We start from the raw sequence: 16,291 nt of genomic DNA, 5'->3' as shown, positions 1-16,291 counted from the left end.
GGTTACCAGAGTAGGCTCTTATGCTGCAGTCCTCCACAATGTGCTGGATGGTTTGGTTTGGCGCACCCACAATTACATTGGGGTGTAGGTGATCTTCCCCACTTCTGTAAGCTGTCTGCACAGATACCATGTCCTATGCATATCCTATTTAGGCTTTTCCATAGGTGATATGGAAGCTCAATCCCTTTTGGATTTTGGTTGGGAAGAATATATTCATTGAAGTCTGGTGGCAATTTTTCCTTCTAAGTTTCTAGCCATTTCAAATTAATGTTGAAATCACTATTTAAAAATTCTTCAGCCAATATTTGTGGAAACCATCGATATTTAAGGCAATTTATACTTAAATATGAGAGGTTGTCATGTATTGGTGACAGGGGATTACTATTTATTTTTCTGTACTCTTTTACGAGAGCATCTTTTCTATGCAAGTTCAGTGGCGCAATGTTGCTCAATATTGGAAGCCAGTAGAAGGGAGTGGATTTGACAAGCCTGTTATTGCCTCATTGATGCATTTATTTGCATGTCAATTTTCTTGATATGAGGACTGTTTAGCCATAATGGTTAACAATATTCTGCTGCAGAGTAGATTAAGCCCAAGGTGGAGCATTGCAGTATAGTAGCAGAAGAACCCCATGCAGAACCATACAGTTTTTATATGATATTATTATGGGTTCTGATCTTTAAATAGATATTCTCCAGATGTCTTTTGAACATTAGTGTTCTATCCAAGGTAACACGAGATATTTAGGGAAATCTTGGTATTGCAGTATTGCATTGTTAAAGTTGACCTGAAGTTTCCTATTTGCAATTTGGTGTTTAGGTGGAAAGAGCTAACCTTGGTCTTATTGAGGTTTGATGTTAGTCTCCATTTATAAAATGATGATAAAAAAATTGATTATGTAACTGTGATCTTTATTTCTTGGAGACTTATGGTTCATGGCAAGACTAAGCATAATTTTGTTCAGAAAGCCTCTGTTTCTGAACAAAAATATTTTTAACCATATTAACTTTACAAGCATAGGGAATCAAAGATTTGTCCATCAACAACCCATTCATCAAGGTAAACAAAATATATAAACAATCCTTATGCTTCATATCTGTGTTATTTCAATGGTATCTCATATCTCAACTATTATAATTATTATTATTAAGAGGACCTTCAGGGAGTCAGGGACTTATTGAGGGAGGCCACATACTACAGGCACCAGCTATCGCACTTGATCTTGAATTCATTCACACTACCTTAGTCCACCCATTTCTGCGGGTTCACTTTCCACAGTTTCAGTTATCCGTAGTCTCCATTTAATATTTCTGTGGTGCAAAAATATAAAATGGAAAATTGCAGAAATAAACAATTTATAAGATTTAAATTACATGCCATTCTGAGCAATGTAGGAAATCTCGCACTATTCCACCCGAGCTGTGAATTACCCTTTTGTCCAGCGAATCCACACTGTATGCTATAGGGTTCAGTACTATTATAGTCTTAGGTATCCATGGGGGGGGGGGGATCTTGGAATGAATCCCCTGCTGATAAGGGGGAACTACTGTATTTGCACACACAACATCCAATGGCAAACCATTCCAATCAAGCACCACTCTATGAGAGAAAAATGTAGCTCTCACCTGTTTCTTGAACACATTCATTCTCAGCTTCCAAGGATGCCCTCTTGTCCTTTCCCACCCTCCATAAAATGAAAAATTCCATCAAATGATATCCTATGTGGTCCTTTTAGAAGTTGGTAAGTCTCAATCATATCACCCCTCTTTCTCCTATTTGCTTGTGTCTGCAGTCTACAAATTCACAATCTGTCTTCATACTCAGTATTCTACAAACCTGATATCATTTTTAACCCTTTCCTTTGCACTCTCTCCCTCTCCACAGTATCAGAATCACCAAAGAAACAAGGAGACCAGATCTGCAAACAATAGTCCATGTGAAGTCTTATAGAGGCCTTGTAAGAGAAAAATGACATCCTTATCTTTACATGTCAAAGTTCATTTGATACACATCTTGATAGTATCCCACAATCCTAATATCATTTTTTAACACTCTCCTTTGTACACTCTCTCTCCCCACAGTATCAGAATCACCATGGAAACAAGAAAATCAGATCTGCACAAAACAGTTCAAGTGAAGTCTTAAGGCCTCGAATAGAGGCAATATGACATCCATCTCATCACATGTCAAAAGTTCGTATCAGCATTACAATTATCTTTTACGTTGTATTTGCAATCTTTGCTATATGGCGCTTGAACTTCAACTTCTTATCAACAAAAACTCCAAGATCCCTATCCTGATCAGTTTCTTCTAATATAATTCCACTGATGTAATATAACATTGGATATCTAATTTGAACGAAGTGCATGACTTTACATTTACTAACATTGAACTGACAGCCATTTTTCAATGACCACAATTCCAGCCTATTCAAATCATTCTGCAAGTACTACATATCGGCTGCAATCCTGATTATACTGCCTATCTTTGCATCATCAGCAAATAGTTGCATATCATCTGTCAAATCCTTCCCAACGTCATTAATGTACAGAATGAATAACAGAATGATTGATCCTTGTAATACAGCACTGGTTACCTTAAATCTTGCAGACTGACACCCCTTATACCAATTTTTGATATCTCTCAGTCAGCCATCCTCTTATCCATAATCTAAACCCATGTTCTCCAATTTATGCAAAATTCTGCCAAAAGCTTTATCAAAATCCATAAGTATCATGGTGTATCCATTACCCTTGTCTAACTCAGTGGTGACATTATTATAGAATGTGAGCAAGTTGCTAAAACATGCCCTTCCCTTAGTAAACCTATGCTGTTTGTTGTAAACAGTTTATCTTTTGTAGAAGGCAATAAGGAAGAAATTTTGTTGATAGGAATATAAGTGGGAATCAATTGGTACTTTTTTAAAATTCTACCTATAGGTTCTGAGATCCCTGGAATGTAGGGGATTGGAACTCTGTGAACTGTTGAAGAAGCCTTAGGTATTGGAACATTAGATTCAATTATCTGTTGGATTTGATTAGGGTGGTAATTATTATATACCATTAACTTTTTAATGATGGAAAGTTCTTGTTGTAAGATTTCTGGAGAAGAGCAAACTTTATGTGCCCTATTAATTAGAGATTTAAGAATGCCAAATTTTTGAGATGTATGGCGAGCAGACATTTTATGAATGTATCTGCCAGTAAATGTGGGCTTTCGAAAGATGCTTGTAGATAAGGTACTAGAAGAAGTTCAAGTAAGCAGGATGTCCAAAAATGATAAAGTACCAGAATTTTCCTTTTCCATGGTGAATTGGATATGAGGATGAAGGCTATTTATCTGTTGTAGAAAGGTGGAAAGCTCATCTTCAGTATGTGACCAAATGGCAAAAACATCGACATAACGATACCAAAGAGATGGTTGAGGGTGAATGGATGAAAATATAGTCTCTTCGAATTGTTTCAAAAAATAGTTAGCCAAAGGTGGAGATAAAGGACTACCCATGGCAGTACCTTCAACTTGTTTGTAGAACTTGTTTTTCCAACTAAAATAACCTGAATAGATAATAACAAATTCGAAAATTTTTGTGATATCTGGAGGGTAATCTTCATATAATAAATTGACTGTGTCGGCTAATGGGATATTGGTAAACAGAGATACAATGTCAAAACTGACTAATAACTCAGACTCTTTGATTTTTAAATCCTTGATTTTTTTCCAGGAAATCTGTTGAATTTTTTATGTAGGATCTTGAATGTCCAGTGAGAGCACTTAAAAAACGCAACAAGACTTTTGCAATTCGGTAAGTAGGAGAATCAATGCAATTCACGATTGGTCGTACTGGATAGTTTCCCATAATATCCAGTGGGATAAAGCTATTCTACTTCACAGATGCAGGTTCAAATATGAACGCCTCTTTAAAGAAAGTTGTGAAGCTTTTTTATACCGACCGAATTTAAATCAAAATGATTGCCTCTCTCTCGAAGATCTGGGAGACTTTTATTTTATGTAATCATTAAAAAACTAATTATCTTAAATATTAATTTATTAATTTCTTTTATTTCCTAGCTCGCGACAACATTGTATTTTAATAGGTGATCCACCGAATATTCGTTACTTGTATTCTATTCCTATCTGTTTGTAACACTGAAGATGTACTATTATTTTTAGTACGAAATATTTACCTTATTTATTAATTAAAGTTATTACTGTGGACTTACGTGTTGTTTTTAATAAAAATACAACAGATGTGACTCTTCTAGCCTGCAGTTTATAATTTTCATAACTGATATGATGATGTCCGTTATGTACACAGTATTCCTTCTACATCATCCTTTTCTTACAAATCTCTTGCTTGATGAGATTACACATCCATTTTCCTCCTCCTCTATTTATTCTTCGAATTCTAGGGACACATTCTGATATTGCATTGTTTAAATATATTTTGAACACTGCCAATGCACTGTCCTTCTCATCCAACAACTAATACTAGTGCAGAATCCATCATACTCCTCAGTTTGTCATAATTTCCTGCTCTGTAGTTCAGCATGTAACCTTTTCTGAATGGAATATTCATAAACTTATCCACTTCCCAAGTGAGTACCATATTGTTACTGTCGCTGACCACAGGCAGTCTTTAAGTGAAATCCCCTCTGGCACTATATTCAAATCTAACACTTTTTGACCTCGAGTTCCTTCTGTCAAATGCTGATTGAGAAAGTAGTCTCACAACAGCTCAATAAATTGTTTTATTCTTCTCATGATATTTTAATGCTATCCAATCAATGTTTGGATAATGATATAATTCACATGCATGTTTTTACTGATGTCGAAACACATTGTGTCCAATGTGTGTGGTCAGTCAGAGTGATCCTAGTACATACCTTCAACTATAACATACTGCAACTCCAAAAGAGAATATCAAATTATTAAGATGCCGGCCTAGCTGGCCAAGTGGTTAGCGTATCAGCTCTCCAACCAAAAGGCTGCAGGCATGGATGTTTGTGACTGTCTGTGGAAAAAGTAGTGATGGTGATCGGAGGTAGATGGCTTTGGTGGAGACAGAGCTGTAGAGCAGGTGCCCTCCCTTGATGAGTCTTTGGACTCCCTGGAGGTGTCAAATAATAATAATAAGATGAGTAATAGCATGTAATATAATTATCCTTTATTATTTACAGTGAACTAACTATATCAAGTTAACTCTCTCACTAACCAACCACCAAACAGCAAATTCACTAAACAATTTCTTAAGTCCTGAGGAGTTTTCTGTAGAGAAAGCTTTGCACACTGAATTTATAGGATATGAAACAAGCCATGTGATCTTGCTATATTTTAAGAGAGAAAACTATATAATTATTTCAACTGCTATTTAAACATACAAAAAGAGAAGCAACGAAATTTTCATAGCGATTTCACTAATATATTTTCACCTGTATAAAGAACTCCATCACTACTCTGGAATGGTGAAGCTGCCACTAGTTCAGATATTGTAAAAGGCAATTTCTTCAAGGTTTCCTGGCTTCCTCCTGCTTTGTATGCATAAAGACTCCCATCTTTGGGATCAGCTAAAAACAATGGTCTTTAAAGAAAGAGAAAGGGGGAGGGGAAAAGAATAAATGTAATTTATAGAGATACAGAAATTTACAGGAAATGTAAAAAAAAAAATTCATTATCTAGTTCTGAAGAAAGTTAGAAATGAGTACTCTATCAAAATGAAAAGAAAATTAAGAAATTTTTGAATATAACCAAACTTGAACAGATGTAAATGACAAACAAAAATATACAAATATTATTGGGGGAAAAAAAAGTTGAAAAAAGAATAAAACTTAGAATCAAAAAGAGATAATGTCAAAAATCTCAAGTAACACATCTGGGCTGCACATGTGGTGATGTGCAGCTGAAGAAGGAGAAAATGCAAAAGTTGCTAGCAAATACAGAAAATGAATAAATCCCTGGTGAACTCAAAAGTCTAAAAAAAAAAAAAAAAAATGAAGATGTAGACAGTTTGGGCTAGTAAATTAGTAATTACCCTTTGGTAATAAAGAAAACAATGCAGTTACTTAAGTTATATGTAAAGATAGCTAACTTTCTATCTGGTTCCTTTGCATAAAGGTGGTTCCAAGACTGCGGTAGTTAATTACAGACCAATCACCATCTCGGGAGTGGTGGTAAAAGTATTGGAAAAGTTGGTTAAGGACAGAATTCAAGAATGGGTAGATCAGAATATGATACTCAATAGGGGCCAACATAGTTTTGTTAAAGATCGATCCTGCCTTAGCAATTTATTAACTTTTTATAACAGAATGACATCTGAGTTGGACAAGGGATATGGCTACACAGTGATACTTCTCGATTTTGCAAAGGCTTTTGACAGGATACCCCATGGAATACTGTTGTGCAAATTAGAGCAGATGTGGATGAATACTAAACTGGTGATATGGATAAGAGAATGGCTCATGGAGAGATACCAGAAAGTGGTGTATGGAGGAGCAGAGTCCAGGATGAGGCAGGTGACCAATGGTGTGCCTCAAGGCTCTGTGCTTGGTCCGTTATTGTTTAATTTGTACATAAATGATATAGGAAATGGCTTGAAGGGAGATATTCAGCTGTTTGCTGATGATGTAAAGTTGGGTAGCGCAATAAAAAATCAAGCTGATGTTGAGAGTTTGCAGGATGATTTAAATCAACTGGCAAAATGTAATGGATGTCGGTTCAATGTGGAAAAGTGTAAAGTTATGCATTTTGGGATTAAAAGATTACAGCTGTGTACCACACTGATGGAACGGTACTCCAAGAGATTGATGAGGCTAGTGATTTGGGGGGTGGAAAGGGAGATGAAGTTCAGAGGGCACATTGCTAAGGTGTTCAAAGATTGCACATAGGATTACTTGGTTATTGAAGAACACACTAACATCCAGAGAGATAAAGAGATTATTATTCCCCTTTATAAGGCGTTGATACTTCCACATTTGGATTACTGTGCTTAAGTCTGGTCACCTGGATTTCTTGGAGATGAGGAGGTTGTGGAGAGAGTTCAGAGGAGAGTGACTATATTGGTGAGTGATGTAAAAAATGCTCCCTACATTATAGATTGAGAGCTTGTGGATTGCAGAGGTTGGTTGATAGGCAGAGAAGAGGGGATATGATAGGAACAATTAAATTACTAAAATGTTTTTATAAGATTGATGCAGGGGAAATATTTCAGCTGTGTGATAGTGATGGAAGAACAAGAGGTCATCCCTGGAAATTAAGGAAAAGTGTGGTTAACAAGGGTGTGAGAACTAGATTTTTTGCTTGGAGGGTAGTGAATGAGTGGAATGCATTGCCTGACTCAGTTGTGAGTTCTTTGTCTGTAAATGAATTCAAGAAGAGGTATGATAGATATTGTTTTGATAGTTTGGGTCTCTCGTGATGAGTCTACTAACTCCATGGAGATGCCCATAATAATAATAATAATAATAATAATAATAATAGCTAAACAGAAATTGGGAACTGATGAAATAGTCTAAAGTATACTGAGGAAAAAAAAACAACAACATAGAAATGAATAATAGTGCATAAAAGGAACATCACCTCCACCAAAGCAGCAGCAATATAAACTTGAAATTAAAGATTTATAGAGTCTTAGACAATAATGAAACATTATTAAATAAACTAGTCGAAGAACAGTGGTAGAAGAAATGCAATCAAGAATACATTTTAAGACTAAGAAACGGAAATGCCATTAGAAAACTGAAATGTGGAAAAGCAGATGAAATACTTAATATTATTTAGACATCTCTGTGGAGTTCCAGCATTCGTTGTGTGCAGCCCACACAAGCATAATACCTATCTTACTTTTCTTTAAACTCATTCGCTGACAATGCACTTGGAAACAAATTCTATTCACCCCTCATCAAGCTAAACAAGAGACCAACACCAATCATTATTCACATAATATATATATCAAATTTCTCATTCATACTCACAACCAACTCCTCTGGTAACCCATTTCGCTATTCTCCAAGCAAAAAATCTCATCATCATCATCATCAAATTCCTGCCATGTACCCTCAAGGGGTGTACAGGATATGACAGTACTACATGAAAAAATTACATCATTACTAACTTCCTATCTACAATTTTCCTCCAAATCAGTCTGTTACTTGTCAAGACTCCAACATTATCAGATCTTATATTTCTATCGTCTAAGGCACTTTGTACCGTATCAATCCACCTATATCTTGGTCTTCCTCTGGGTCGTTTTCCTGCCAACCTGGCAGAGAACACTTGTTTTGCTAATCTTTCCTCTCCCATTCTATTTAAGTGACCATACCATCTGAGATTAGCTCTGCTAACGCATTTCTGGATGCTGACAATGTCAAGTTCTTTCCTAATATCCTCATTTTTAATATGATATTGCCATTGATGCCATCTGTTCACGCCTCTAATCTTTCTCAGGACTCTCATATCTGCGGTCTCTAGTCTTTGGTCAAGTGTTTTACTTCTGACCCAGCTCTCAGATCCATAAGTTAAAATTGGTTTGAACACAGTCTTGTATACAGCTAATTTAGTGTTCCGACTAATTTCTTTCTTATTCCATATGAATTTATTCAATTGACTTCCCACGATACCAGCTTTGCTGATTCTGTTGTCTATTTCTATATTTAGTTTACCATCTTCAGTAAAAATTGTGCCTAAGTAGCTGAAATGTTTTACTTGTTCCACAGGTTCTCCATTCACAACACAGTTGACATTTTCAATGATTCTGCCTATTTTCATTGTCTTTGTCTTTTTATTGCTGACCTTCATACCATATCTATTACAACAGCTATTCAATTTAGTCAGAGAATCTTGCAGACTTGTAGCGGATTTATTTAGAAGTATAACATCATCCGCATAAAGCAAAGAGCTGACATTAACATCTCCAATTTTGATATCAGGTTTAATACCACATTCCTTCATAATGTGATCCATATAGATAATGAATAACAGAGGGGATAATGTACATCCTTGTCTCACACCAGATTTGACATTAAACCATCTTCCTGTACTTCCTTCAATTCTAACTGCTGACTCACAACTCAAATAAAGACTAAGTATTGCTTGATATAATGCCCCATTGACACCATATAACTGCAGCGTATTGAATAGCTTCTCTCTTGGCACCTTTTCCAAATCGACAAAACTTAAATACAGATCTTTGTTATATTCCCATGCTTTCTCGACTATTTGTCGTAAAGTGAAGATCTGATCCTGACAGCCTCTATTTGGCCTGAATCCAGCTTGTTCTTCACCAAGCTTTTCTTCCACAATTCTTCTCAACCGTTTCTCAAGTATACTTGCATAGATCTTGCCAGGAACACTCAGTAGGGAAATACCTCTGTAATTCTCACATTCATTTTTATTTCCCTTTTTATATATGAGTACTATGAGAGCTCTACTCCAATCATCGGGAATTCGTTCCTCTGTCCAGGCTTTCTGAACTATGCAGTGCAGCCACTGTAAGACTCTTATACCACCATACTTCAGCATTTCTGGTCGAATATCATCTACTCCTGCTGCCTTTCCACATTTCAAGCCTTTGATGGCTTTTTCTACTTCAAGTATGGATATGTATTCCTGACTGCATGCCTGGTCAGTGTTTTTTTATCACTGTGCTGTCATCACTGCTTGTTTCATTTAGCAGTTTTTCAAAGTAATTACTCCATACTTCAAGGATATCGTTTTCTCCTGTTTTCATTTCACCTTTATCATCTCTAATTCCTTTTACAGCACTCTTTCCTCCATTCCTAAGCTTCTTCAACAACCTCCAGAATATTTTGTCACTTTCTTGATATTTATTTTCTATATTCTTGCCAAAGTCCTCCCATGACTTTTGTTTAGCTAGTTTTACACACTGTTTAGCTTTCTTACATTTGTCTCTGTATTCTGTAAGAGTAAAAGCTGACTTATTTGCCAGGAACTTTTGATATGCTTTCTTCTTTTCCTTCACTGCCTCTTTAACTTCCTGTGTCCACCAGGGAGTTCTGATTTTTTTATCTTTGCACACAACCTCACCACATGCCTTTCTGGCAGAATCAATCAATGTTTCCTTCAGAGTTTGCAACTGAATCTCCAAGGTTTGATTCCTGTTCTCAAACTCTTTCATTTTCTTTTCAATAATATTTCTGTATTTTAGTTTACAGTTTACATCTGAGAGCTGCTCAACTTTTATTCGCTTTAAAACTTTCTTACATGTTATTCTTTTCAATATGAAATTCAATTTTATCCTGCTCAAGACTAAATAGTGATCACTTCCAATTTCAAATCCTCTCTATACACTCTGGTGTCCTGCACCAGGGAGAAAACATCACTATCAACAATAACAAAGTCAATGAGACTTTTCTTATTCCTAGCCTCTTCTCTCCATGTGAATTTGTGCACATTTTTATGTTGGAACATGGTGTTAGTAATAACCAGTCCATGTCCTGAGCAGAAATTCAACAGATATTTGCCATTATTATTAGCTTTGCTCTTTTCTCCAAATTTTCCCAAAATATTTTTGTATGTCTCACAATCATTTCCTACTCTACTATTTAGATCCCCAACAAGGACCAACTTTTCCTTTTTCATTGTGTCAGTTGCTTTTTCTAAAGCCTCAAAAAATTACTCCACTTCTACCTTAGTAGAACCTTCTGTGGGACCATAGGCACAAATAAGTCTCATTGTCCAGTTCCCCATTCTCATATTTGCCCACATTACTCTACTTGAGACTGACTGCCATTCAAGAAGATTAGCCTCATATTTTGTGTTGAATACTAGCAAAAAATCTAGTCCTCTGTATCCTTGCTAACCAGACTTCTAAAATTTCCAGGAGTAACTGATCCTCTTATATTCTATTTTCTTATCATGAATCAAAAATCTTTTGGTATCAATCTTATAAAATCCCTTCACTAATTTACATGTTTCTATTATATATCCAATATTCTATCTACTCTACCCTTACAGAAAGCACCACAGACCCGTCACTATCATGGTCAGACCTCTGGATTCTCTCAACCCTGAGAAAACCAAGGCAACCAGATCTGTGCATATAACCTACTCTGCTTGATAGTGTTTTCTTCTACATCCATTTCAACCACTTTACAACTTGTCCTCTAAACTTCAATTTCCTATCCACAATCACCTTCAACTCCCTTTTTCATCCCAAAGCGCACTTTGCCTCATTAAACTGGTAACCATCTATTTAAATCTATTTATTTCATACATCTATTTAAATCATTCTGAAGGATCTCTATATCATCTTTATTGGCCATTGCTCTACCTAGTTTTGCATCATTAGCAAACTAGCTATTTCTTCAATCTCTCCACCATACCAGTTTTGCATATTCCATATTTATGTAATCAGCCATCTTCAATAATAATTGTGCTTGAATAGCACAATTATTATTGAAGATGGCTGATTACATGCTGAAAATGTCAGCTGTGTCACTTTTCTATAAGTTGTTAATTCATGACACAGCTGACATTTTCAGCATGTTTATGTAGTTAAAGATTTATCAGTAATAAATCTTTTTATTACTGATTTTCATATCAAATTTGTTAGTTGATTTTCCTGGTTTGGAAAGAGCTATTATCTTAGCTTTCTTAAATTCTTTCAGTAACACGGCAGTGTTCATTATTTCCGAGAAGAAATGGGCAAGCCAGTTTTTGGTATTTTTGCCAGCATGAAGAAGAAATTCCGGGTGAACTTCGTCGAACCCTGGGGCCTTTCCCATGGTTGTATCGGCTAGTGCATTGTTGATTTCCTAGTCACTGAAAGGTCTTGCATATTCTGATTTATCTTGTAATTTTCCCATTAATTCTCTGGCTTCTCTTTTAACTTTGATGGTATGATATCTGTCATGCTGGCATCTCGCGATTTTAATAATATGATTAGCAATTTGGTTCGGTGTAGCATCCGTCTTTTTAGTAGTCACCATTGTAGCACCTCCTAGCTTCCATAACACACTCCAAGCCTTCCTACTGGAGTAGGAAGGCTTGGAGTGTGTTATGTAGAAGGCTAAGGTACAGTCTCTCAATTGTTTCAGTCCAGCATTGTTGCCTTGCTGAATCCAATTCGTGAAGAATATCATTTGCAATTTCCAAATCACCACTCTCCAGAAATTTCTCATAAAGTTGTTCACTCGGTTTATTCCATCAAGGGATATACTCCTTTCTAACAGTCCCTAGGGATATGTTTTTTAGCTATAGAGATGACAGCTCCTACAAATCGAATGTAGTTATTGGGTAGATATGAAGCAAACACACTTGTCAAGGTCAGTGGCATATTTTTCCCAATCGGCTCTTCAAAAATTCCATTTCGGGCAGGGAATTGATCAGACAAGAGATATTTTTATGCCTACATCAAGGAGGGCTGGACAGTGTTGGCTGTGAACGCTCCTTTGAGTAGGTAGATGTTCATTTATGTTACTAGAGGTGAAGAAACAGAGGTCAAGATTATAGTCTCTTTTCCATACTGTTGAATTGAAGGTGCCACGCTCTTTAGCTTCAAAGATCAAGTATATATTGAAAGCCTCAGCCCAGTCGGTGAGGGCTATACTGCATTCATCATTCTAGGCATACTTCCATAACTCATGGCGGCTGTTGAAATATTCCATGTATGTTGTTAGGTGATTCAAAAGGGGAAGGACTTGTGAGGCCATTGAACATTTGGTGGCTTGTAAACATTAACAAGCGTCAGTTCGCAAAGCTTCGTCACGACCAGTTTAACATCATCATCACTTGATGCAGTAACAAGTTCAATTTGCTCGATGTTGTTGCGGACATATGTCGCTACACCATATGCATAATGGTAGGTTGCTCCTACGAGCTGGTAGTTCGTAGGCACAACTCTCCCTCTTCTGTACAAGTCTTCTTCAGTGGCGGCATGTGTTTCCTGGAGGACTACGGTGTCTATATTTTGGTCAAGAAGGAATTTTGAAAGGCATTCGCATTTTTCTGAGATTTCTAGTCAGTTGATTTTTCAAATGGATCTTGTAAGGACCGTTCACTTCTGATTGCTGCATGTAGTTAGTAGCAGGAGATCCATGGATAGACTGGCTGCCAGGATTGCTCTAGCTCATTTAGCCTTATCCAGGGTGCACCACGAGGAGCAGGCTTTCAGTGAAATCTAAAAACTTCTGCAATTTTTCTTGATCTAACTGCCACATATGACACTATATGGAGAGAGGACATGCTGTATAAATTAATGAAAGTACTACCATGTCGAAAAACAATCCAACTTGTTAATAATATGCTCAGCAACAGATATTTCTGTGTTGTCCTTGGAGAAAATATTAGTAACCAGTAGAAACTTAGCAACGGCTTAACACAAAGCACAGTATTGGCCCCTCTGTTATTTAGCTTATATATAGCCGATACGCCAGATACAGTAATTGATTGCTTTAAAGCTTTTAGTGTTGCAGGGTGATCAGCATTCATTTTAGAAATTATGGATTTCACAACCGTGTTATAAATTAACTATTTCATTTTCCCGACGTTTCGACCTTCATATTAAGGTCATCACATCTAGAGTATATACAAGTATACAAGGACAAGCTGAGTTACATTTCACACAGTAAGCTAAAGAAACAATGATTTAATCACCAGTTATTCCAGTGGATGACCTCTAGTGGAAAAAAAAAAATACAGATAAAATTAAAAATTAATTAATTATTTAGAAACTAAATCAAAACTAAATTCTATTTAAGACAACATGAGAGAAACATTCTTTCATATAGATAGTTTTCTTACAGTAACAATGATGTCCTATTTTTAACATGACAATTGTTATATTAGATTTAAGATTCTGGATTATCTACAGTCCTGTTTATAGTTGACTATTAGTGAGAAAGGTTCAGTGGGTAGAATATGTGCCTTCCACATGCTTGGGATTTTTAGACCATTATTGTTCAGATTGGGGTGGTTGATAAGAATCTCAAGGCTTCCTTAAATTTGCATTCATACCATGTTTTGATGTGATGTAAACACTGGTGCTTTTCCACTCAATTCTATATAAAGTGTTCAGGGCATGATCAGAAAGGCCACCTTCACCACAGTTATTATATTTAGTGTGTTATGTTCCTTTTGTCTGATAGGAATTGTGCGTCCTGTTTCCCCTATATATGGTAGATTACAGGTGCAATAAATACAGTATACTCCAGTGTGGGCCAGCAGAGGGAGTGGGTCTTTGGATGAGTTGAGTAAACTTTTTAATTTTGCAAGAGGTTTAAAGGTGGCTTTGAGGTTGTATTTCTGTAGTATTCTGTTTATTTTATTTGATGTCCCTTTAATGTAAGGAATGGTTATAGTTTTATTGTAGTCTGGTTTATCTTTGTTTTTTTATTGAGGTCTTGTAGAGAATTTTGTTAATAGTGTTACGCTGTGACTATTTTTTATAAAAGTATTGCTGATAACTTTAAATTCGTCTTTCAGTGCTTGTTCATTGGAGCATCTTCAAAGCCTTGTTTTTTAGAGTATTAATGACACCTTGTCCACGCGGTTAGCTTAGTGGCTGTGCGCTTCGCAACCATATGCCTGGGGAAGGAGTGTCCGATTAGCCTGGTACATTTTTAAAAGTTTAATATCGGGTTCAACTTTCGTTAAAAACAGTCGTAAATCGCCACGCTCAGTTATATGCAATCGGTTCCTTTTCTTAGATAGTAAATTCACTACAGCACTAAACCCACACTCAGCCAAATAAGAAGATGGAAATGCAATTAAAAATTTCTGCACTATTTCCCATAATCCAGGGTACAGTGTCGGTATTGATTTTTGAAGCCAGAACTCTTGGTATCCAGTTTTGAATTTTATTTTTAGTTCATCATTTGTTGTGAGTTCTATGAGTTCCACTTGTAAATTTGATGATCCTGCTGTGCTTACATGTGAGAAAGGATCTAGAACCCAATTTGGTATATTCATGTTACAATATCCTTGAATCGTTCATTGAAATCAGCATGGAAAACCTCCAAGTATTCGCAGTATGTAGTAAATCTTCCTTTTTGAGAGACACTGCTGATAAATTTGAAAAGTGGCTATATTCCCCTTGGCCCATATTCCGCTTGAACAGAAGAAGTTTCCCTACAAAAGCGGCAATAACGTTTTTTGTTTTAATTAAATTCAATTCATCACCTTGTAGTTGTAGATTGACTTCATTAAATATTTTATAGAGGTCTGTCAAATAAGCGATGCCATTTTTGGATATAATCAGGTTGGCCCACAATCCGTTGTCTCTGTTTTCTAGGAACTCTAGTACTGAATCAAACAAATTGTAAAATCGATTCAGACAAATACCTTTTGAAAGCCAGTGAACTTCTATGTGAAGCAGCAAACAATTGAAATCTTCATCGTTTTCACTATAAAGTTGGCTAAACAATCTGTCACTCGATGAATTGTTTCTAATCTTGTTGACTACTCTAATAACGTAATGGAGCGACGTGTGCAGGCGTTCACTTAAATTTTTCGCAACCAAATGTTGACAATGAAGAACACAATGTATAGCGAGTACGTTTGGTACTCGCTATACATTGTGTTTTGCTATGAAACCCTTGTGGCGCCCTATCATTGCTGGAGCACCATCAGTAGCAGCAGGCAAAATATTACAAATAGGAATATCTTTCTCTTGAAAAAACTTATTCATGATATTAAACATAGATTCTCCCTTTGTATCCGCTTCCAATTTTTTAGCAAATAATAATTCTTGACAAACTCTTTCTTCTTTTATGAATCATACGTATGATAAGAGTAGTGGTTCATTATTTGGGAGGGTTGATTCATCGAGTTGAATGGAAAATTGGCACGTCTTCAAATAATCGCACAATGATTTTTCAACGTCTTCAGCCATTTCATCGATTCTTCTTTGCACTGAATTATTGCTCAAAGGAATTTTCCTGATGATATCTGATGCTGGCCTTAGGAAGCATAGTGTTTATTACTTCTTTTACTGCCAGCAAGATTAATTCCTCACCAATTGTGTGTGGTTTTCCCGCTTTTGCGATTAATAATGAAATATTATAAGAAGCTTGTAATCCATCATTATCTTGTTTAGTGGAGCATGTAAAAAGTTTTGATATAGTTAGACATTTAAAATATTTTTCTTCTAGCACTTGAAAATAGGACAAATCTTTATCCTTTTTGTCAGTATACATTTTAGTCAAAAGTTCTTGTAGCCTAGTAGGCTTCATTGCTTCATTTGAAAACACTTTTTGGCAAATCAAGCACATGGGTATTAATTGGTTCATAGGAGACTAAACAAAACCATATTTCAAATACTCAATACTGTACTGTTGA

At 36.1% G+C, this 16,291-nt stretch overlaps 1 protein-coding gene across 3 annotated transcripts in view; it reads right to left on the bottom strand.

Annotated features, from left to right (window-relative positions):
- The window catches only part of LOC150105228 (serine/threonine-protein kinase/endoribonuclease IRE1-like), a 543,187-nt gene that overhangs the window by 477,980 nt on the left and 48,916 nt on the right, over positions 1–16,291 (bottom strand). For 2 of the 3 annotated variants that reach the window (XM_090396205.1, XM_090396206.1), the window contains exon 4: positions 5,431–5,579. The exons of the other annotated variant lie outside the window; for it this stretch is intronic. In XM_090396205.1, coding sequence (XP_090252331.1) covers positions 5,431–5,579 — 149 coding nt within the window. The remainder of the gene's footprint in view (positions 1–5,430; positions 5,580–16,291) is intronic. 3 annotated transcript variants of the gene reach the window in all.

Source organism: Typopeltis vanoorti, chromosome 7, assembly GCF_054136105.1.
Source record: "Typopeltis vanoorti isolate ZY-2024b chromosome 7, IOZ_Tvanoo_1.0, whole genome shotgun sequence".
NCBI classification, from domain to species: Eukaryota; Metazoa; Arthropoda; class Arachnida; order Uropygi; family Thelyphonidae; genus Typopeltis; species Typopeltis vanoorti.
Note: the sequence above shows the minus strand (reverse complement) of the source record. Positions and strands in the feature narration are given on the sequence as shown.